The sequence below is a fragment of the Galeopterus variegatus genome, unplaced genomic scaffold, assembly GCF_000696425.1.
Source record: "Galeopterus variegatus unplaced genomic scaffold, G_variegatus-3.0.2 Scaffold214, whole genome shotgun sequence".
NCBI lineage: Eukaryota > Metazoa > Chordata > Mammalia > Dermoptera > Cynocephalidae > Galeopterus > Galeopterus variegatus.
This window is the reverse complement of record NW_007726325.1, coordinates 563,781-587,215: the sequence shown is the minus strand read 5'-3', so window position 1 is coordinate 587,215 and position 23,435 is coordinate 563,781. Positions and strand designations below refer to the sequence as shown.

The window sequence follows — 23,435 nt, the reverse complement described above, 5'->3', positions numbered from 1 at the left end:
CACTCTCCCGAGTGAGCCACGGTCCGGCCCCAACCCCACATTTCCAATCATCATTGTTCTAGCAAAGGTTCTATGCAGTGACTGCCCCTGTGACAGATCTCTTCCTGGACCCCCACGCTTTTCCATACGTCCTTTGAAAATGGGGTGGAGGCTCCTAAGCCTTCACAGCTCTGGCATTCTGTGAGTCTGCAGACCTAACACCATGTGATCGCTGCCAAGGTTTCCAGCTTGTATATTCCAAAGTTGCAGCTCCAGCCATGTCTGGGGCCAATTTAGCCAAGGCTAGAGCAGCAGAGAAGAGGGAAGCAGCATCCCAAGGTGATCCTGGGCAGCAAGCCTGTGGAAGGTGCCTCAGGCCTTTTCCCCAAGGCCATTCTGTCTCCCTAGGCTTTGGGGCCTGAAATGGAAGGGTTGGTCCCAGAGACTTCTGCAATGCCTTCAGGGCCTTTTCTCCCTTCTCTTGATAATCCTTTTCTTTTGTACTAATCATCTTAGCACCACTGCATTTTTCTTCTGAAAATGCTTTCTACTTCTCTACCACATGGCCAGGCTGCAAATTTTCCAAATCTTTCTGCTCTGCTTCCCTTTCGAATTCTGACTTTATGTCATGGCTTTGCCACCGTAACTCAGCATAGGCTGTTACAAGTAGCCATGCAGGTTTCTTAATGCTCTGCTACTTAGAAACTTCTTCCACCAAATATTCTGGTTCACAACTCTTAAGTTCTTTTTTTTTTTTTTTTGAGACTGGCCACACCACGCTCAGCCAGTGAGCGCTGTGAGCGCACCGGTCATCCCTATATAGGATCCAAACCCATGGCGGGAGCACTACTGCGCTCCCAGTGCCGCACTCTCCCGAGTGCGCCACGGGCTCGGCCCACAACTCTTAAGTTCTAACTTCCACAAAGTCCTAGGCATGGAGACAATGCAGCCAAGTTCCTTGCCAGTTCATAGCAAGGGTGGTCTTTGCCGCAGTTTATAATATGTCTCTTCTTATTTGCATCTGCAATCTTCTCAGAATGGTCTTTACAGTCCATATTTCCATCAGCATTCTGCTCACCACTGTTTAACCAGTCTTTAAGAAGTTCCAAACTTTCCCTCGTTTTCCTGTCTTCTAAACTCCTATCAGCATCTAGGCTTTTCCTAACCTACATTTTTAATCCTTTACTATGGCACAGTCCTACAATCTAATCACCTCTTCAAGGCCCCAGCTTTCAATTACCACAGTAGGATTCCTCACCCTCAACATTTACAGTGAGGATTAAGCTTCAGTGAGGTGGGGGGCGTCCAGTCTACAGCAACTGAGAAGACCACTCACCCATCCTGCTTCCTTGGTGTAAGAGGAGCAATCCGGGGATCAGAGGGAATCTATTTGGAGCTGGAACAATTGTATTAGTTAGGGTCCACACAGGAAACGGACGGCCCACTCAAAGTAAATAATTGGAGGACAGTTTAATAAAGGGACTATTTACAAAGGTACAGACAAGAGGTAGGGAGAACGATCTGGCCTATTAGTTCATTTGGTTAGAACGTGGTGCTGATAATGCTAAGGTCAAAAGTCAAAGCCAGCATATTGACAGAAGGTTAAAGGTTTGGATCCTCATACAGGCCAGCCACCAAAAAAAAAGAGATGTTGGGAAACCACACTGAGGTTGGTAACAACAGAGCTATTACCATTCCTGGGCCTGAAGAGGTGAAGGGAAGGTGCAGTTACCAGAACCTGGAAGGAAAGAGTTGCATGAAGAGAGTCGTCATGATAGGAGTCTCTGTCAAGGGACATATCCAGCCAAAGATCACTCCATAGAAGGGAGCAAGGGAATATACACCTCACCTCACTGTCTTTTCTCCCTGCAGTTGCCCACTGGAGCTCCCCATTGGCCAACGCCAAACAGAAGCCAGAGGGCAAGGGACCCTCAGATCAAAAATATCATCCCAGCTACTGAGCAGTAGTATAAAGATATTAGTATTTAATCACTTCATGACCTGTATCTTTTTGCCTCCAGGGTTTTTTTTGATCATATCATTTTACAGCTCAAAACCTGCAGCGGTTGCCTAGGGCCCACCAAATACTTCCAAAGCCTTCCAAATCTGTATTTGACAAGGGCCGTGGGGGATTTGTGTGTATTTTACAGTCTGAGAAACATAAACCTTCCCTACCCTTCTACACAAGGCCCCTTGCTCTGAGACCAGGAACAGGCCAACTGGTGTCCTGTGGTCTAGTTCATCCTCCACTCCACACGGAGTCCAAAATGCATAGGCCAGCTTCCAGATAGCTCATTCTGACTTAATTTTAGTAGTATTGTTGTTCATACATGACTTTGGACAGTGAGCACCACTACTACTGGGTGAATTTCATTCCTCAAGAATTCATAGATTGAAGTCTTACCCCCAGCACTCAGAATGTGACTTTATTTGAGAATAGGGTCACTGCAGATGTAATTAATTAAGTTACAATAAAGCCATTTTGGAGTAGGGTGGGCACCTAATCCAGTATGACTGGTGTCCTTATAAAAGGGGAAATTTTGACACAGGAAACACACAGGGAGAATGCCAGGTGAAGATGAAGGCAGAGATCAGAGTGATGCTTCCACATTCCAAGGAACACCACAGATGGCAGCAAAACAAAGGAGAAGCACGGAACAGACTCCTCCTCCTCACGGCCTACAGAAGGCACCAATGCTGCCAGAATCGTGAGGTGACACATTTCTGTTGTTTAGGCCACCAATTTGTGCTACTTGGTTACGACAGCCCCAGCAAACTAGCACAGCCTCCAACTTCTTACCTGACAAAGGGGAACGTAGACTGAATTTGATGGTCTCCTCCCAGCTGTAAGCTTTTAGGACCTATTATTTCATTCATTATCTAAGATTTTATGACCATTATTTTAGGACCTCAGAACATGGATTTATACTTACCTTTATGCATGTTTTAAACATTCCTTTCTCATTATGTTTAAATTCTGAAGTTTATCCCTGAAGAGCCTCAGTTCTGGCTTGCACTTACTTGTTGTACAGGACAATGTCTGGCCTCCACACCAGGTCGCTGGGGATCCGGATGGTGTCCAGCCCGTCATACAGGTCTCGATCCCACGTGAGGTACGCGTCATGCCAGATTTGGCGGATCCATAAATAGGCGGTCAGAATTTGGTTTCTTTCATCCTATATAACGAATCCGTATGTGACTTTGTTCAGTAGACACTTCAACCAAATGCCTTCTATCTTTAGGAAACTTGTTCACAACAGGAATTTCAAGCGCATTAATCTATTTTCAATAAATCAGCGAGAGTTTGGGTTTTTTACTCCTATCCCCTTGATTGACTACCAAGGCCACATTTATTATCTTCCTTATTTAGAGTTCAGAATGTAAAGTGGAGCCGAGCCTGGTGTGGTCAAAAGAGTGAAATACTACCATTTGCAGCAACATAGATGGATTTAGAGAAAATTACATTAAGTGAAATAAGCCAGGCACAGAAAGAGAAATACTGCATGTTCTCACTTATGTGTGGGAGCTAATAAAAATAAATAAGTAAATATATAAATCCAAAAATGGGGGGAAGAAGACACAATAATCACAGCAACTTGAACTTGTTAAGACAAGTGAACAGATATGATGTGGGGGGGGGGAGGGGGAAAAAGAGGAATTGGTAAAGGAACACAAAATCAACTACATTGTATATTGATAAGTTAAAATTTAAAAAATGTAAAGTGGACAAATATTTAAGTCTTCAGATCTTTGCATAGATCAACTGCTCAAATTTCTCTAGATATTGATCAACTAATGGTACACTTGAATGAGAAAGTCAGGAAATACCTACAATGTACAGAAGAAAAATCCTTCAAGTTTTTTGTGCAATTAAACACATATAAGCAGTAAATAAGCTATGTCATCTTAAAACACCACCTTTCTTTTTTTTAATTGAGATTAAATTTGCACAACACAGAACTCACCATTTTAACCATTTTAGAAGTGTACAATTCGGTGGCTTCCAATGCATTCATAATGCTCTGCAATCATCACCACTATCTAATTCAAGAATATTTTCATGACTACAAAAAAGAAACCCCATAACCACTAAGCAGTCCTTGGCCATTTCCCCCCTTTCCCCTGGCCCCTGGCAATCACTACTCTGCTTTCTGTCTCTATGGATTTATGCATTTTGGACATTTCATCCAATGGAATCATACAATATGTAACACACCTTTCTTTAGAGCATCTAAGACTGTTACAGTGAATGACCAGGATCAGGTAACATTGAGTGAAATTAATTAGTTTTGTAGAAAGCTTCCTTCCTTCTTCTGCCAGTTTACACACAGAGCTGTCTGCTCTCATTCCTCTCAAATTCCCAAGGAGGATATTCCCTTCGGAAAGCACAGTTGTTTCATTCCAAGAAGCATTTTAACGAGTCACCACTCTATGTTACTCACCATATCCTTAATCTGAGAAAGTGTAATCTGCAGCGTGACATTCAGGACTTTATCTGTGTCTTCCACCGGACGAAGAGCATTAGAATAATCTTCAAAAAGATCACGAAACAACTTCTGAGCATATTTTCCATCTGCTGTTTCTACAGCTGCTCAAAAAGAAGGACCTAGATTAACATTCAGTGTTGTGTGTATTTCAAGACAAAGAACACCAGACTGAGGTCTAAAATTGGGGGTGGCTCAACATCAGCTCAGGACAAGTTTGGGGAGGAATGAACGAGTTGTTTTCTGGCATTACCTTCCCAGATCAGCACAGGTCAGTAAGAAACAGGAAACACTTCCCTGCGCTCAGATCATCTATGATTTTTGCCCCACTCCCCTCCCACCAAAGAAATGGCCCCAGATGAGCTAAGGTGGTTACATGCCACCAGCCTCTCACCTCTCAGTCTGGAAACAGCAAAGTAAATCCAGCAAAAGGGGATGCAGGAATGGGGCCAGTTCATCTTTCCTGAGCCTCTGTAAAGTCCCAGCCAGGCAGCGTGATCCTCCACTTCCCTCCGTGAATGGGAAGGATCCCGACACAAAGAGCCCACGCTGCCACAGTCACTGCAGCAGATGGAGAGCTCAGGCTTGCATTGCACACAGGACAGAGGTCCTCCCTCCCCACAGGTAATCCGAGACTGGCAGCTCCAGTAGCTGAGATGCTGGGAACCCAAGGTGGGTTAGGTCTGGCAGTGCTGTTGGGGGGGGGGGGNAAATTACATTAAGTGAAATAAGCCAGGCACAGAAAGAGAAATACTGCATGTTCTCACTTATGTGTGGGAGCTAATAAAAATAAATAAGTAAATATATAAATCCAAAAATGGGGGGAAGAAGACACAATAATCACAGCAACTTGAACTTGTTAAGACAAGTGAACAGATATGATGTGGGGGGGGGGAGGGGGAAAAAGAGGAATTGGTAAAGGAACACAAAATCAACTACATTGTATATTGATAAGTTAAAATTTAAAAAATGTAAAGTGGACAAATATTTAAGTCTTCAGATCTTTGCATAGATCAACTGCTCAAATTTCTCTAGATATTGATCAACTAATGGTACACTTGAATGAGAAAGTCAGGAAATACCTACAATGTACAGAAGAAAAATCCTTCAAGTTTTTTGTGCAATTAAACACATATAAGCAGTAAATAAGCTATGTCATCTTAAAACACCACCTTTCTTTTTTTTAATTGAGATTAAATTTGCACAACACAGAACTCACCATTTTAACCATTTTAGAAGTGTACAATTCGGTGGCTTCCAATGCATTCATAATGCTCTGCAATCATCACCACTATCTAATTCAAGAATATTTTCATGACTACAAAAAAGAAACCCCATAACCACTAAGCAGTCCTTGGCCATTTCCCCCCTTTCCCCTGGCCCCTGGCAATCACTACTCTGCTTTCTGTCTCTATGGATTTATGCATTTTGGACATTTCATCCAATGGAATCATACAATATGTAACACACCTTTCTTTAGAGCATCTAAGACTGTTACAGTGAATGACCAGGATCAGGTAACATTGAGTGAAATTAATTAGTTTTGTAGAAAGCTTCCTTCCTTCTTCTGCCAGTTTACACACAGAGCTGTCTGCTCTCATTCCTCTCAAATTCCCAAGGAGGATATTCCCTTCGGAAAGCACAGTTGTTTCATTCCAAGAAGCATTTTAACGAGTCACCACTCTATGTTACTCACCATATCCTTAATCTGAGAAAGTGTAATCTGCAGCGTGACATTCAGGACTTTATCTGTGTCTTCCACCGGACGAAGAGCATTAGAATAATCTTCAAAAAGATCACGAAACAACTTCTGAGCATATTTTCCATCTGCTGTTTCTACAGCTGCTCAAAAAGAAGGACCTAGATTAACATTCAGTGTTGTGTGTATTTCAAGACAAAGAACACCAGACTGAGGTCTAAAATTGGGGGTGGCTCAACATCAGCTCAGGACAAGTTTGGGGAGGAATGAACGAGTTGTTTTCTGGCATTACCTTCCCAGATCAGCACAGGTCAGTAAGAAACAGGAAACACTTCCCTGCGCTCAGATCATCTATGATTTTTGCCCCACTCCCCTCCCACCAAAGAAATGGCCCCAGATGAGCTAAGGTGGTTACATGCCACCAGCCTCTCACCTCTCAGTCTGGAAACAGCAAAGTAAATCCAGCAAAAGGGGATGCAGGAATGGGGCCAGTTCATCTTTCCTGAGCCTCTGTAAAGTCCCAGCCAGGCAGCGTGATCCTCCACTTCCCTCCGTGAATGGAAAGGATCCCGACACAAAGAGCCCTCGCTGCCACAGTCACTGCAGCAGATGGAGAGCTCAGGCTTGCATTGTACACAGGACAGAGGTCCTCCCTCCCCACAGGTAATCCGAGACTGGCAGCTCCAGTAGCTGAGGAAGGATCCCGACACAAAGAGCCCACGCTGCCACAGTCACTGCAGCAGATGGAGAGCTCAGGCTTGCATTGCACACAGGACAGAGGTCCTCCCTCCCCACAGGTAATCCGAGACTGGCAGCTCCAGTAGCTGAGATGCTGTGAACCCAAGGTGGGTTAGGTCTGGCAGTGCTGTTGGGGGGGGGGGGCGGGCATTCCCAGGTGAGGTTCCCTAGCCACCCTCAGCAGAAACCTCCAGACCAGACAACAGAAGATAAGAGCAGGAATCAGGGGTATGCCTGACACCCCAGAGACTCCACCTAAGCAGGACAGGAGCTTTCTACACCTGCTACAAGCAGATTCAGTCTGAGTCCAGGGACTAAGGGAAGCTAAGCAGATCCAGCCATGGGCCAGCGACCCAGAAAGGCCCCCTGCACTTCTAGCAGCATTTAAAGAGAGAAAGAGAAACAGCCCCTGATCTCTAGAACATATTGGCATTTGGGATTCTTCTCCAATTCTGATCACTCCTCCTGTTGTCCCACTGGGCACAAATCTTGCAGAGTAAATGTATGTGAGTGTATGTGTGAGGGGGTGTGTTGGATGGGAGGAGAGTTTTCACTTCCTTAAGAAGCAGCAACACTGCGAATTGGATTTGGAGTCTAATGCTTGGTTTTGACTGTCAGCCCAAACCTTTACTAGCTCTGTAGTTCTGGATCAGTTACCTAACCACTCTGAGCCTTCCTAAACTACAGACTGGAAACAATAATATTTCTTCTCTCTCAAAGCTCCTGGGATACTGTATGTGAAAGCATTGTGTAAATGGTAAATGTTAGTGATTTTTACCTCTGACCAGCTTTGCAGATCCAGAATTTCTACATTTACCAAGTCATCCGGATTCACCAGCTGTTAAAAGAAAAAAAGTTGTATGACTAACCAAATCAGCATGAAAATGATTCATAACCAATGATGATATTACTAAGGATGATATCCCTTTGCATTTGAATACTACTTGATATAATTTCAAAGTTATTTCTTATATGTGATCTAATTTTGCTCCCACAAAAGAATGTCTGGGAATGCATGTCTGTCCCTCCGCTCGCCTGGGGAAACTGGCTTGGAAAACTAAATGAAGATAATGTGGTTGCTTGGAATCAGAGCAAGGAAATTGGATAGCTCTATTTCATCAGGTTACAGCATCTGATGAGTCACCCCATCCCTCTTCAGGAATACATCCTGCGAGTGGCACAGACAAGCCATCAGCTAAGTGTTCTTCTTAATAGCCTATCCCTTTGTGCTGATAAAAGCATTATTTTCCTGACGCCCCTAGCCTGACTCACTCACCAAATGACAAAATCCCTGGCGCCCACGCTCAGGCCTCCTTCAATAAACCATCAGCTCTGCGATCTCAGAGGCCGAAGGTACTTTTGAAATTGAGTTTAATGCTTCATTTTCATTTGAGGAAACTGAGGTCCAGAGATGTAGAGCAACTGGCCTCCAGCAGCAGTTGGCCAGAGGCAGGGTCCCGGCCACCTGCCCCAAGCTATTGTGCTCTCCACAGCACTAAGGATGCCTCTCCCCCTTCTCATTGTCTCCGCCACCATGGCATTTGATGTCAGCTAGGTGATGATTTCCTTGTGGTAGAGACTCTCTACCTTATATTTCTTTTATGCTTTGCAACACTCAGAGCAGCCCCCAGTAATAGGCTCTGTCTGGAACACAGACACTGAACACTTGGGGCTGGTGAACACTTGGGACTAGCTACTGTGGTTGCTGCTTAAAAACTGTCTCTAAGGTAATCATCTTTGGTAATCTCTAATTGCTTTTGATTAACTCAGTTCATTCAGTTGGTCACTTACAATTTTTTTTTTAAATGGTGAAAGTTGATGCTCGCCTCTCAATGTTAACACAAGCCAAATTAAATCAATACTTTATGGGGATAAATTTTGCTTTTAGGGCAAAGATGCTAACTACTCGAAAGCAAACTCTCAAATTCATTCTAAAAATGACAACTAGGTGTTTTTCCAAGGACCTTCTCACCTTCAGCCCAATCACTATCCCTTCCTCAGCTCCAAACCATACGAAAAGACAGACCTGCAATATAGTGGTCTGGAAGCTTCCAGACACTAAATAGAAGAAGAAAATGGTTGAATTCGCTCTTTAGGGTTCAATAAGGCTGAAAAGTAGACAGATAGCCTTAGACTGATTTTCTAAAATGTGGGCTCAGACAATGAAAATAAACTTCAGCTATCTAGAAATTTGGATCCTCCTGAGTATTTCAGGTTAACAGAACATTAAACTATTTAAGTTTGGAAGTTCATGGTTCTCATGCTAGCAGCTATCTTTCCCAGGCCCATGAGTAGAAATTCTGAATAGCATCTCACCATAGTTGATGTGATAGCATCACCCTAGGGAATGCACTCTGGTCAGAAAAAAGGGACCCACAATTCAGAGAATTTCTAGAGAGCACAATAATCCTTTCAACATCTGCGCCTTTTAGAAACAGAAGTCCCTTGTTACAAGTTCACAGCATAGAATATTCTGGTTATTTCAGAGTTGCTGGGAGCCAATCTGTCTGTACAGACCAATTCTGAGGCACTTGTCTATTCTCAAAATATATCAGGACATTGGAGCCATTCCATAAGATTGTGATAGTTTTTAAATACAATTTTTATTATATAAGCAATACATGTCTATTACAGAAAAATTAGAAAGTATAGAAAAGCACAATAAGGAAATAGAAAGGCCACCCAGAAGACTCCAACCAGGCAGAGGTAGACAGGGTTCACGCAGTGGCCGTCTTTCTTAAATGATCATGTAACTGAGAAGTTGTGTCATGAGAGATCTGAAAAGACACAGGCTATTACCAGAATTCCGTCTTGCCTGATGCAGATCATGAGTACATGGAAGTGCAGAGGATGCTTCAAAATATTCTTTTCCTGTTTGCATGGGTTGAGCTGTAGCTCACAGAAGGTCTACCTTGAGTGGTCTCCCTTCCCTTGTTACCCTTTCCTGTCTCCTCAGGGTCCCTGCTCCTCCCATCCCTAAAGGGATGCTTCTTTTCGGTTGAAGCTGCTGAGAACCTTTGACCACTGGGGTCCAGTCTCCTGGGTGGGGGGCATCCTGGCTCCATTCCAGGAAGATGATGGCAATGCCCCCATTCCTTGGAATAGAGCTCCTGTCTGACAAAAAGTCCTGGTGAATTCTTTTTGCAAAAAGACCCTCTCCCCAGCAGCAGAGGGGGAACAGGAAGGACAAATGATTTCATTTTGCCACCTATTTTTTTTTTTTTAACAAAAATCGCAAAAGACAAACATAATGTCTTGTAAAGGATCCTCCCACCCTGACACATTAATATAGCATGAATATTTTCTCTATTTTACTAAATAATTAGAACATTTCTACCCCATGAGAATCTCTTAGACCTATCTAGCTGAGCTCACTCATTTTACAGATGAAAACACTGAGGCCCAGAGAGGTAAGGCATTTCCCAGGGAGGTGTGGTTCTCCAGGGACGGAACCCATTGCCCCAGCTCTCAATAACGTGCTCCTTCCACAACACCAGAGCAGCCAATGAGGAGGCACAGAGGAAAACAAAGCCAAGTGTACACGTAGGAGGCTTGGGGATGCTCTTGCATTCAGCCAAGGCTGGGTGCGACTTTGATCTGCCCCCATGGGGGGGTGCATAGATGAAAAGGAGCTGACTCCATTGGGAGCCATGCTAGAGATGCTCAGCCTCCCCAGCAGCCCCACCTCTTGGCAGAGGAGTGCTGTCTTGGGTGCTCAGAGCCACGAGACCTGCTCCCAGTGCCTCACAGTTCATCAAAATTGCAGGAGATGCCCCGATGGGTCTCTGTGCCTGAGAACCTATTTCATTGCTACTTTCTATGTTTACTGCTCATCCTGGGTACGTGTCTTGAAATTTTTAAAAAATAACACCAAAAAATAAACCCTCAAACTTCCTCTAAAGAAAAGGTGTCCAAATTATTTCACTAGGCACCAGAATCTGGGATAATGGTTAGTTGTTAGGATGCAAAATCGTGCCAAAAAGGCTACCCTCTAAGGCAATGCTCTCTGAATATTGTAGCCTTTATTTCTCTCTTTGTTTTCTTAATCAAGAAAAGCAGTACAATGTAGAGTTTAAGAGCATAGACTGTGGAAGCAAACTGCTTGGATTCAAGTCCAGCCCTACCACTAACTAGCTGGGCAGATCACTTAATCTCTCTGTGCCTCGGTTTCTTCATCTATAAAATGAGGACAATTATAATAGTGCTTACCTCTTAGGGTTGTTTTGAAGACTAAGTGAGTTCATGCATGTGAAACCCTAGAAACAGTGCTTGACCATAAAAAGTGCTAAATAAGCGATAATTAAAGGGGGGAAAATGCACCCCAGCAGCTAAAAAAATATTTAGCTTGTAATCTGTAGGCACAATTCCACTATTTATTTCCCTCTCCCACTTCCCCCCTCATAGCCTCTCCCTTTCTCTCTCTTCCTCTCTCTCCCCGCCATCCCCCAACTTCTTGACAGACCTGGTTAGAGGATAATTGTTTTATCTGACACACCACTTGTACCGCGGGTGGGAAAATATAAGCCTTGACATTTTCTTGTTATCCTTTCTTATTGCAATGTTAATATTATTGCCAATCCACAGTGAATTTACTTATTTACTTATTTATTTTGGTAGTAGTATTTTTAATCCTCATCCACTTTGTGAGAGATATTCCATCTAATCTATCATGAAGATTGGCAAACTCTTGCTGTAAGGAGCTAAATAGTAAATATTTTCAGCTTTGTGGGCCACATGGTCTCTGCAGCGACTGCGCTTCTCTGCTGCTGTTCTGTGCAGGCAGCCGTAGGTGGAATAAATGAGCGTGGCTGTCTCCCAATAAAACATCATTTACAAAAATAGGTGATGGGCCGTAGTTTGTTGAGCCCTGACACAGGTCATCAGATCTATAAATCTACTTAACCAGGATCAAGCAAATTGCAGTTAGGGGGGTCAGTGTCCCAAGTGAGGAAGGAACACCGCCTGCAGGGAAAGGAGAGCAGCAATGCCAAACTGCCCACGGGTGATGCTCAGCGGGGCCAGCCCGGCCGGTTAAGCTCAGACTGTCTTCCAGCGCAGGCTGTCACACACAGAAGGGGCCTTCGTGATGAGGAGCCAGCCACACACAGGGACCAGAGAGCTTGCAGCAGTCCTGTTTCATGTCTGGGGGCTGGGCTAGGCCTCCTTATGCCCACATAGTGACCATTGGAGTCTCATGGGCAAGGAATTAGAGTCCCTGTCTTGGACTGTTTTTTGCTGCTATAACAGAATACAACAGACTGGGTCATTTATAAAGAAAAGAAGATTATTCGGCTCAAGGTTCTGGAGGCTGGGAAGTCCAAGATCACGCTACCAGCATCTGCTGAGTCCTTCATGCTGAAGTATCCCACGGAAGAAGGGTGGAAGGGCAAGAGAGTGTGCAGGACAGAGAGAAAAAGGAGACCAAACTCCCGCAGTAACCAACCCACTCCCACAACGCTGGCATCCGTCCCTTCATGAGGGCAAAGCCCCATGACCTGATCATCTCCCAAAGGTCCCACCTCTTAATACTTCACAATGGCAATTAAATTTCAACATGAGCTTTGGAGGGGACATTCAAAGCATAGCAGTCCCAAATACAGGTGACATACCCAGTGGTGATAGGAACTGAGGCTACAGCCAGGCCAGGGGCTGATGGCAGTGAACAGCAGGGAAATATTCTAGAAGTATACATGAGTCTCTCTCAGGTCCCCATGAATAAGACGCAGGGCTCTAGAAATTTCTTAGGAGGTATAGAGTCCCAGAGCTCTGTTGTTTCTCAGATTGTGATCCCCTTCCCTCAGTTGTACCCAAATCCATTTGGCTTGGGGACATACAGGCTAGATTTGAACAAAAGGGATTCAGGAAGAGAAGGAAGGGGAAACCTTCTGGACAAACAGGAATCGGGCTACACAGCTTAGAGCAGTAACAGGCACCAGAACTGGTCACGCTGAATATGGGGCCAGCTTCTCCTTCTGTAACTGCAGGTGCCTGTGTCGCACTCTTTTCCCGCGGAGCTCTGTCCTTGTGGGTTGTGTGCAATGAACTGGAAAGCTCTTCCTGGCAAAACCCAAGGGACAATCTCTCTTGGTGCTTCTGAGCATCCGTAAAAAAATGCCCAACTCTCGAACTTTTCTAACCATGACTTAAAACAGATCAAACTCCCAGGCATTGTCCTCGACTCTTCTCTCTCACCCTGTGTACTGGTTTTCTAGGGCTGCCTCAACACAATACCACAGACTAGGTAAATTAGGCAACAGAAATTTATTTCTCACAATTCTGGAGACTAGAAGGTCCAGATCGAGGTGTGAGCAGGGCTGCTTTCTTCTGAGGTGTCTCTCCTTGGCTTGTAGATGGCCATCTGCTCCCTGTGTCTTCACATGGTCTTTCCTCTGTGCGCGTCCGTGTCCTAATCTCCTCTTCTTATAAGGACATCAATCAGATTGGATTAGGTCCCACCCCAATGACCTCATTTGACCTTAATTGCCTCTTTAAAGACTCTATCTCCGAATTCAGGCCCATTCTTTGGTACTGGGGGTTAGGAGTTCACAGTTCAACTCGTAACACCTCACATCCAATCAGTGGACAAATCCTGGCCACCCCACCTTCACAGCTTTCTTCTCTCCACCTTCCTGCTGTCACCCTGGTCCAAGCCACCAGCACACCACACTTGCCACCTAACAGCCAACACTGCCTTATGGTCTTCACAGAGGGGCCAGGTGGTCATGTTCAAACACGAGTCTGACCCTGTCACGCTCTGCTCACCTCTTTCCATGAGATTCTCATCCCACCCACAGTAAAAGCCAACATTCTTAGCAGCAACCACACGTCCCTACGTGATCTCTCCCCCGACTTTTCATCCTTCACACCCTCCCCCTCACTGACCCCACTCCAGCCACACTAGCCTCCTGCTGTCCCACAAACACACGACACCACTCCTGCTGTGGCCGGGGCTCTTTCTGTTCCATCTGCCTGGGGTACCTTGGCCATATCCTCCCGGTGCCCTCTCTGCATTCCTTCTTGATTCAGCTCCAATGCCACCTTATCAGAATCCCTTCCCTGATGACCCTCCATCCCTGTCTGCATTTTCCCTGCTTTACTTTTTCCTCGCACTTATGGCCAGCTGATGTGTGTGCACACGCGTGTGCACACTTGTGTGTTTATTGTCTGTTTCATACAAGAAATTAAGTTCTATGAGAGTGGGGACTTTGTCTTGTTCTGTGCTGCACCCCCAGACACAAGGAGGATATTTACTGATTGCATCCATGAGTAATACATAGAATGAGAAAAAAAGTCTAAAGAATTAAAAAGTGGGGGAGAGCTTTCAGACAAAGAATGGTGGATATATTTCCTATGATAAATAAGCTTACTAGATTTCTATTTAGCACCCAGGCACAGGGTGTTATTTACAGCCTTGTTTTGTTAGTCTGCTGCTAGGTTATATTTTAACCTATGTCAAAGCAAAATTCCTTGAGAACATGGACCATAATTTTTCTTTTCTGTATGAAGCCTGTGCTTTGTACATGGTCCTCGTTCAAGGGCAACAGCCACCAAGATCAAGTGATGGAAGAGGAGGTCATGGAGGCCTCTCCCCCGTGTCTCCACTGACCTAACACAACAGAAAGAACATAAGGACATAGGAGGACTCCTGCCTGTGGCCCGGGTTCGAGCATTATAACCTGGGACCACCACTTACTAGTCATGTGAGTAATAGTAATTTCTCTGAGTCTCATTTTCTCATTTGTAAAAGTGACAAGTATCATACTTACCCAAAAGGGTTATTGTGAGGATTCTAGAGAAAACAGAAGTGCCAAGCGTATATGTGGCATATAGCAGTGTCTATATGACTCTCCTGCTAAACCACCCAGGCAAACGCCCACTGGTAAAAAGAGACCCATGAACTTGCCGACAGAAGAGCCAAGTTCATGAGGAGACATGAGCAGGTGACAAAGGCTATGCAGTTTTCTGGGTCAGGAGAACAGCTGATACCTGATACAGGCTATCCGATATGCGCCGAGCAACGATCTGGGAACCGTAGCGGGCTCTGATGTCTGTGCTTTGTCAGAGGGCACGTGCTATTCCCCTCAAAATCCCCTAAGGGAATGCATCTGAAAGCCAGACCACTTTACACAGTTGTCCAGGGCTCGTGTCTCTTGCTTCCTCTCTTGTCTGGGGTCTTTCTTTGCTGTGTGCTGAGGAGCCCTTGTCCCTGAGAACTTTCTGGCTTCCTTGTTAGGCCACTTGCTTCTTGGGGTTTTTCTGAAATGCTCCACTGTTCTTGAGTTTCTGATCCTTTCTCATTCCAGTGTGTTTTCACCCACTGACTCTACTTCCTCTTTTTGTAGCAGGCTGTGTGGTTACAATTGCACAATATTTCTCTGCTATTAGTGATCCCCATCTCTCTGATGACAGTGCAAGAGTTAGAAAGGATGAGGCAGGCGGGAGGCAGGAGGTTGACAGCAGCATGTCACCGCAAGCTCGCTGGTCCTCGAGAAGAGCAAAGGGAAATGCGCAGATAGCACACGCAGACCTAACTCATACCCTTCCTGGGCTACTTTGGGAGCCAGTAGCTGCCAACATCTCCCACAGCTGTGCGCCCTCTGGGAAGCAGCCTGTCCCTGTGGTCCCAGACCCTCACTCATCCCACCCCTACCTCCCTGTCCTGGTAAGTGGGAACTACAGGGACATGTTAAAACAGTAAAGAGGGGAGGAGATGCTTTCTCCCTAGAGCAAAGTCCTCCTCCGTCTCCCACCCTGCCTGTGTCTAAGTCTCATCAGTTCAGGCCACATGGCAAAGAGCAGCCTGGTGGGAAGGAAGGACTTAGGCACCTGCTCCTGACAAGCAAGTTTGGGAGGAAGGGGGAAGATGTGTCCCTGGGGAAGGGGGTCCTGAAAAGTAAAGTAGGAGAACTGGGAGATTTAATTCCTAACTTTTTTTCCTCAAGGCACTTTTAAAATTTCTATCCTCTGGCTAAAATCCAAAAGACTCTGAACGATAAATGCTGGCGAGGTTGCAGAGAAAAGGGAACTCTCATACATTGTTGGTGGGACTGCAAAATGGTGCAGCCTCTATGGAAAATGGTATGGAGGTACCTCAAACAATTGCAGATAGATCTGCCATATGACCCAGCTATCCCACTGCTGGGAATATACCCAGAGCAATGGAAAGCATCAAGTCGAAGGTATACCTGTTTTCCAATGTTCATTGCAGCACTCTTTACAATAGCCAAGAGTTGGAACCAGCCCAAATGTCCATCATCGGATGAGTGGATACGGAAATTGTGATATATCTACACAATGGAATACTACTCAGCTATAAAANAACTGCAGGTGCCTGTGTCGCACTCTTTTCCCGCGGAGCTCTGTCCTTGTGGGTTGTGTGCAATGAACTGGAAAGCTCTTCCTGGCAAAACCCAAGGGACAATCTCTCTTGGTGCTTCTGAGCATCCGTAAAAAAATGCCCAACTCTCGAACTTTTCTAACCATGACTTAAAACAGATCAAACTCCCAGGCATCGTCCTCGACTCTTCTCTCTCACCCTGTGTACTGGTTTTCTAGGGCTGCCTCAACACAATACCACAGACTAGGTAAATTAGGCAACAGAAATTTATTTCTCACAATTCTGGAGACTAGAAGGTCCAGATCGAGGTGTGAGCAGGGCTGCTTTCTTCTGAGGTGTCTCTCCTTGGCTTGTAGATGGCCATCTGCTCCCTGTGTCTTCACATGGTCTTTCCTCTGTGCGCGTCCGTGTCCTAATCTCCTCTTCTTATAAGGACATCAATCAGATTGGATTAGGTCCCACCCCAATGACCTCATTTGACCTTAATTGCCTCTTTAAAGACTCTATCTCCAAATTCAGCCCCATTCTTTGGTACTGGGGGTTAGGAGTTCACAGTTCAACTCGTAACACCTCACATCCAATCAGTGGACAAATCCTGGCTACCCCACCTTCACAGCTTTCTTCTCTCCACCTTCCTGCTGTCACCCTGGTCCAAGCCACCAGCACACCACACTTGCCACCTAACAGCCAACACTGCCTTATGGTCTTCACAGAGGGGCCAGGTGGTCATGTTCAAACACGAGTCTGACCCTGTCACGCTCTGCTCACCCCTTTCCATGAGATTCTCATCCCACCCACAGTAAAAGCCAACATTCTTAGCAGCAACCACATGTCCCTACGTGATCTCTCCCCCGACTTTTCATCCCTCACACCCTCCCCCTCGCTTACCCCACTCCAGCCACACTAGCCTCCTGCTGTCCCACAAACACACGACACCACTCCTGCTGTGGCCGGGGCTCTTTCTGTTCCATCTGCCTGGGGTACCTTGGCCATATCCTCCCGGTGCCCTCTCTGCATTCCTTCTTGATTCAGCTCCAATGCCACCTTATCAGAATCCCTTCCCTGATGACCCTCCATCCCTGTCTGCATTTTCCCTGCTTTACTTTTTCATCGCACTTACGGCCAGCTGACGTGTGCACACGCGTGTGCACACTTGTGTGTTTATTGTCTGTTTCATATGATCAGAATCCCTTCCCTGATGACCCTCCATCCCTGTCTGCATTTTCCCTGCTTTACTTTTTCCTCGCACTTATGGCCAGCTGATGTGTGTGCACACGCGTGTGCACACTTGTGTGTTTATTGTCTGTTTCATATGAGAAATTAAGTTCTATGAGAGTGGGGACTTTGTCTTGTTCTGTGCTGCACCCCCAGACACAAGGAGGATATTTACTGATTGCATCCATGAGTAATACATAGAATGAGAAAAAAAGTCTAAAGAATTAAAAAGTGGGGGAGAGCTTTCAGACAAAGAATGGTGGATATATTTCCTATGATAAATAAGCTTACTAGATTTCTATTTAGCACCCAGGCACAGGGTGTTATTTACAGCCTTGTTTTGTTAGTCTGCTGCTAGGTTATATTTTAACCTATGTCAAAGCAAAATTCCTTGAGAACATGGACCATAATTTTTCTTTTCTGTATGAAGCCTGTGCTTTGTACATGGTCCTCGTTCAAGGGCAACAGCCACCAAGATCAAGTGATGGAAGAGGAGGTCATGGAGGCCTCTCCCCCGTGTCTCCACTGACCTAACACAACAGAAAGAACATAAGGACATAGGAGGACTCCTGCCTGTGGCCCGGGTTCGAGCATTATAACCTGGGACCACCACTTACTAGTCATGTGAGTAATAGTAATTTCTCTGAGTCTCATTTTCTCATTTGTAAAAGTGACAAGTATCATACTTACCCAAAAGGGTTATTGTGAGGATTCTAGAGAAAACAGAAGTGCCAAGCGTATATGTGGCATATAGCAGTGTCTATATGACTCTCCTGCTAAACCACCCAGGCAAACGCCCACTGGTAAAAAGAGACCCATGAACTTGCCGACAGAAGAGCCAAGTTCATGAGGAGACATGAGCAGGTGACAAAGGCTATGCAGTTTTCTGGGTCAGGAGAACAGCTGATACCTGATACAGGCTATCCGATATGCGCCGAGCAACGATCTGGGAACCGTAGCGGGCTCTGATGTCTGTGCTTTGTCAGAGGGCACGTGCTATTCCCCTCAAAATCCCCTAAGGGAATGCATCTGAAAGCCAGACCACTTTACACAGTTGTCCAGGGCTCGTGTCTCTTGCTTCCTCTCTTGTCTGGGGTCTTTCTTTGCTGTGTGCTGAGGAGCCCTTGTCCCTGAGAACTTTCTGGCTTCCTTGTTAGGCCACTTGCTTCTTGGGGTTTTTCTGAAATGCTCCACTGTTCTTGAGTTTCTGATCCTTTCTCATTCCAGTGTGTTTTCACCCACTGACTCTACTTCCTCTTTTTGTAGCAGGCTGTGTGGTTACAATTGCACAATATTTCTCTGCTATTAGTGATCCCCATCTCTCTGATGACAGTGCAAGAGTTAGAAAGGATGAGGCAGGCGGGAGGCAGGAGGTTGACAGCAGCATGTCACCGCAAGCTCGCTGGTCCTCGAGAAGAGCAAAGGGAAATGCGCAGATAGCACACGCAGACCTAACTCATACCCTTCCTGGGCTACTTTGGGAGCCAGTAGCTGCCAACATCTCCCACAGCTGTGCGCCCTCTGGGAAGCAGCCTGTCCCTGTGGTCCCAGACCCTCACTCATCCCACCCCTACCTCCCTGTCCTGGTAAGTGGGAACTACAGGGACATGTTAAAACAGTAAAGAGGGGAGGAGATGCTTTCTCCCTAGAGCAAAGTCCTCCTCCGTCTCCCACCCTGCCTGTGTCTAAGTCTCATCAGTTCAGGCCACATGGCAAAGAGCAGCCTGGTGGGAAGGAAGGACTTAGGCACCTGCTCCTGACAAGCAAGTTTGGGAGGAAGGGGGAAGATGTGTCCCTGGGGAAGGGGGTCCTGAAAAGTAAAGTAGGAGAACTGGGAGATTTAATTCCTAACTTTTTTTCCTCAAGGCACTTTTAAAATTTCTATCCTCGCACAGACTTCATGAATATGACCCCAAAAGCATGGGCAACCAAAGGAAAAATAAACAAATGGGACTATATCAAACTGAAAAGTTTCTGCACAGCAAAAGAAACAATTAACAGAGCTAAAAGACAGCCAACAGAGTGGGAGAAAATATTTGCAAAATACATATCTGACAAAGGACTAATATCCAGAATATATAAGGAACTCAAACAACTTTACAAGGAAAAAACAAGCAACCCAATTAAAAAATGGGCAAAAGAGCTAAGTAAGCATTTCTCTAAAGAAGATATGCAAATGGCCAACAGTCATATGAAAAAATGCTCAACATCACTCAGCATCCGGGAAATGCAAATCAAAACCACACTGAGATACCATCTCACCCCAGTTAGGATGGCTAAAATCCAAAAGACGCTGAACGATAAATGCTGGCGTGGTTGCGGAGAAAAAGGAACTCTCTTACATTGTTGGTGGGAATGCATAATGGTGCAACCCCTATGGAAAATGGTTTGGAGGTTCCTCAAACAGTTGCAGATTGATCTACCATATGACCCAGCTATTTCACTGCTGGGAATATATCCAAAGGAATGGAAATCATCAAGTCGAAGGTATACTTGTTTCCCAATGTTCATTGCAGCACTCTTCACAATAGCCAAGAGCTGGAATCAACCCAAATCTCCATCATCGGATGACTGGATACGGAATATGTGGTATATCTACACAATGGAATACTACTCAGCTATAAAAACGAATGAAATACTGCCATTTGCAACAACATGGATGGACCTTGAGAGAATTATATTAAGTGAAACGAGTCAGGCACAGAAAGAGAAATACCACATGTTCTCACTTATTGGTGGGAGCTAAAAATAAATAAATAAATTCACACACACACAAAAAAAAACCGGGCGGGGGGGAGAAGACTTAACAATACAACTCCTTGAAGTTGATACGACAAGCAAACAGAAAGGACATTGTTGGGTGGGAGGCGGGAGAGGGAGGAGGAAGAGAGGTTTTGGTGATGGGCCACAATAATCAACCTCATTGTATACCGACAAAATAAAATTAAGAAAAAATAAAAAATAAAATAAATAAATAAATAAAATTTCTACCCTCCACTTCTTCTTCTCACCTATGATTGTCGTTGACCTAGACTTTGTACACCTGATCTGAATGAAGGAGACCAAGAGAGCCACAGAAAGGACAAGGGAAACCACGGGTGGAGCTAGGCCCTCAGGTGCATTAGCACTTTTCAGTGCCCTTCAGAGCCATATTGGAGGCTGAGATAAAAGAGAAAGTCAGTAATACTGAACTTGTATTTAAAATTTTGATATTTTTGTTTATAATGAAATGTTTGCATGACTCAAAAATACTGCCTTAAAATGTTTTCTATATTCATTACTGAGATCTTTGGCACCCCCTTAAGTTTGCATTTCTGGCGAGTGCCTCTCTGGCCTCACCCTGGTCCTGGTACTGATTAGATTTAGCCCAGCTGATAGAGCTGGCCAATTCACCTAGTTGATGATTTTTGTAGGTAGAAAGACTGGAAGCTCTAAAAATAATCTAAATGAAGCAAACTCTATTTTTAAAAAACATATAACTGCAATTCTACTAAAAGAATTGGGAGAAAGAATGAAATTCTCAACCACAAAAATAAACCAAATTTTAGACACAATTCAAACCCTTTATCTTCTAACAAAGCCAGGGTACTTCACCTTCCCATCCACCAGGTGGCTCTGTAAACTCCTTGCAGGTCTCTGCACAGGGCGCTGAAGATAACGTCATATGTGAAATCTGATGTTTTTAACCAGCTCTGAAGAAATGGCACACACACGCGCGCGCACGCATGCACGCACACACACACACAAAAAATGAAATGTCGCAGCCTTAAATACCAAATCTACAGCGATCTATTCATTTATCCAGGATTTCTGGCAAATAGCCAAATGCTTATGATAATAAAATCTATGAACAGATTTAAGCTAACAAATAGATTATTGAAGTCAGTTTGTCCTAATCAATATACTTTCTAGAATGTTCCTGCTTGATTTTTCCCTTATCCCTTAACCAGATCAATTTCTAACAGAGCACAATTCCACAATACCATAACAAAGTATTCCAGGAGGGTCTCAAGGGAACTAATTCTTCTCCTGGTTTGGAGAACTAGATCTCACCCACTTTGTTAGAGCAGAGAATTTTAAAAACATTTACTTATGCTAAAAAAATTAAATGCATGAAATGCTATGGTAAAGGCTCAGAAAAAAAAGTGGTAGAAAACGTACCATTCTTCAACAATCCATTTACTTAGTCTCATTTTCATGCTCTTCCTTCACGCCCTTACCCTGCTTTCAGAAGAAAATGTTAACACTTCAGTGAGCAGACTATTTCCTCTGACCTTAATTTTTTTCTGAGTTCTGCAAATAAGCCCTTCTTTGTCCAATACCCTGGAGGGACCGTAGATCCTTCCTCCATGGCTCCAGGAAAATGACTCTTGGGAAAAACTTCTGGGATGATATTCCTGGGGCTTCTCCAGCTTACCCAAGACAACATCCGTTCTTTCTTTAAAATTACTTCTCATAATACTTACACCAGGAACAATGGCTAATGTCCACAATGGAGCACTCACTACGGGCTTGTCAGTGTGCCAAGAGAACCTGACAACAATTAGCCTTGTACAGACATTCTCTGGGTTTCCATTGAGAGTAAAACTCCTGGTTTTGTCCCAAGTTTCCAGGCAACTCCTCCTCATCTACCCACTTCCTGGATTTCTCAGGATCCAGTCCCAGGCCCTCTTCTCCTGGTCAAAGTAGCAGAAATTCTTAGCAGTTATGATGAAAGCCCAAACTATAGGAAAAGAGGGTGCAGTAGTGGGTTCCAAGATGACAAATTAGTTGCACGTCCCAAAGAGGAATGCCAGAGTCAGACTTGATCCCACATCTCTAGGTAGATGTATCCTTCTTATGAGTCATCTCGACTTTAAGGTGCAATCAGATCACAGGGAGTCTTGTCAAGTGCAGATTCTAGGTCAGTAGGTCTGAGGTGAGGCTGAGATTCTGCATCCCATGAGATACTGATACTGCTGGTCTATAGACCACACTTTGAGTACAAGATTTAGATGACCCTATAATTATGATGAGGTACTGATAAAGCACACCTTAGTTGCTAATTACACCAACAGACCAAATCAATATATAATAAAGACTGAACTGTAGGCTGGGGAATACAGACTGTGAACAATTTAAAGGATACATGCTTCTGGTTTCTAAAACTCAAAATCTATTTGAACTTAAAAGGGACTTAAAAGTTCCATGACATCAGAAGTGAGACTTTATTTTTAAAAAGGCTCAACCTGAAGACTAATCGTGCAGGTTTGAATTACTAGGTTTGGTATCCCCACCAGGAATTAATTATTTTATAACTCAGAATCTGAATTTTGGAAGTGGGGGAGGAAGAAGGGTGATCTGTATGATTATTGCAATTCTAAACTGATATAGAAATAGGAACCTGAGGAAGGCACAAAATGAAAATAAGAACTAAAATACAGATAACAATGGAGATGACGAACAATCTTAAATCCACGATATTAACAATTTAAAAATAATTTTATATCATAATTTCTGTAATCATCGTGATAATTAGCATGTTTTGTCAGCTTTTTAAGATGTTTAATGCATTTAAGAAGATCCGGGGCCGGCCTGTGGCTCACTCGGGAGAGTGTGGTGCTGATAACACCAAGGCCTCGGGTTCGGATCCCATATAGGGACGGCCGGTTTGCTCACTGGCTGAGCGTGATGCTGACAACACCAAGTCAAGGGTTAAGATCCCCTTACCGGTCATCTTTTAAAAAAAAAAAAGAAGATCCAATGTGTTTGTGTTGTGATTTTAATTAAATGAATAGAAGAGCTTCACTTAAGGTTGTAATCAACACTTAAATATTGGGGGAAAATTATTTTCTTAAAAGCATAAGCTTTGCTTTATTAGCAATATATGTACTTTATAAGTAGAAACTTTGTTTACTACTTAGCAGAATGCTAATTGTTTAATAAATTCATGAGACAGTCTTGTTTTTTTTTTTTTTTTTTTTTTTTTTTTTTTTTTTTTTTT

General features: G+C 44.3%; 1 protein-coding gene across 1 annotated transcript in view; it reads right to left on the bottom strand.

Annotated features, from left to right (window-relative positions):
* The window catches only part of CHRNA9 (cholinergic receptor, nicotinic, alpha 9 (neuronal)), a 15,213-nt gene extending 10,208 nt beyond the window's left edge, over positions 1–5,005 (bottom strand). The window contains exons 1-3 of the mRNA XM_008565935.1: positions 4,858–5,005; positions 4,422–4,567; positions 3,001–3,155 (exon numbers count right to left, since the gene is read on the bottom strand). Of these exons, the coding sequence (XP_008564157.1) occupies positions 3,001–3,155; positions 4,422–4,567; positions 4,858–4,921 (365 nt within the window). The 5' untranslated portion in view covers positions 4,922–5,005. The remainder of the gene's footprint in view (positions 1–3,000; positions 3,156–4,421; positions 4,568–4,857) is intronic.
* Positions 5,006–23,435: the final 18,430 nt, after the last annotated feature.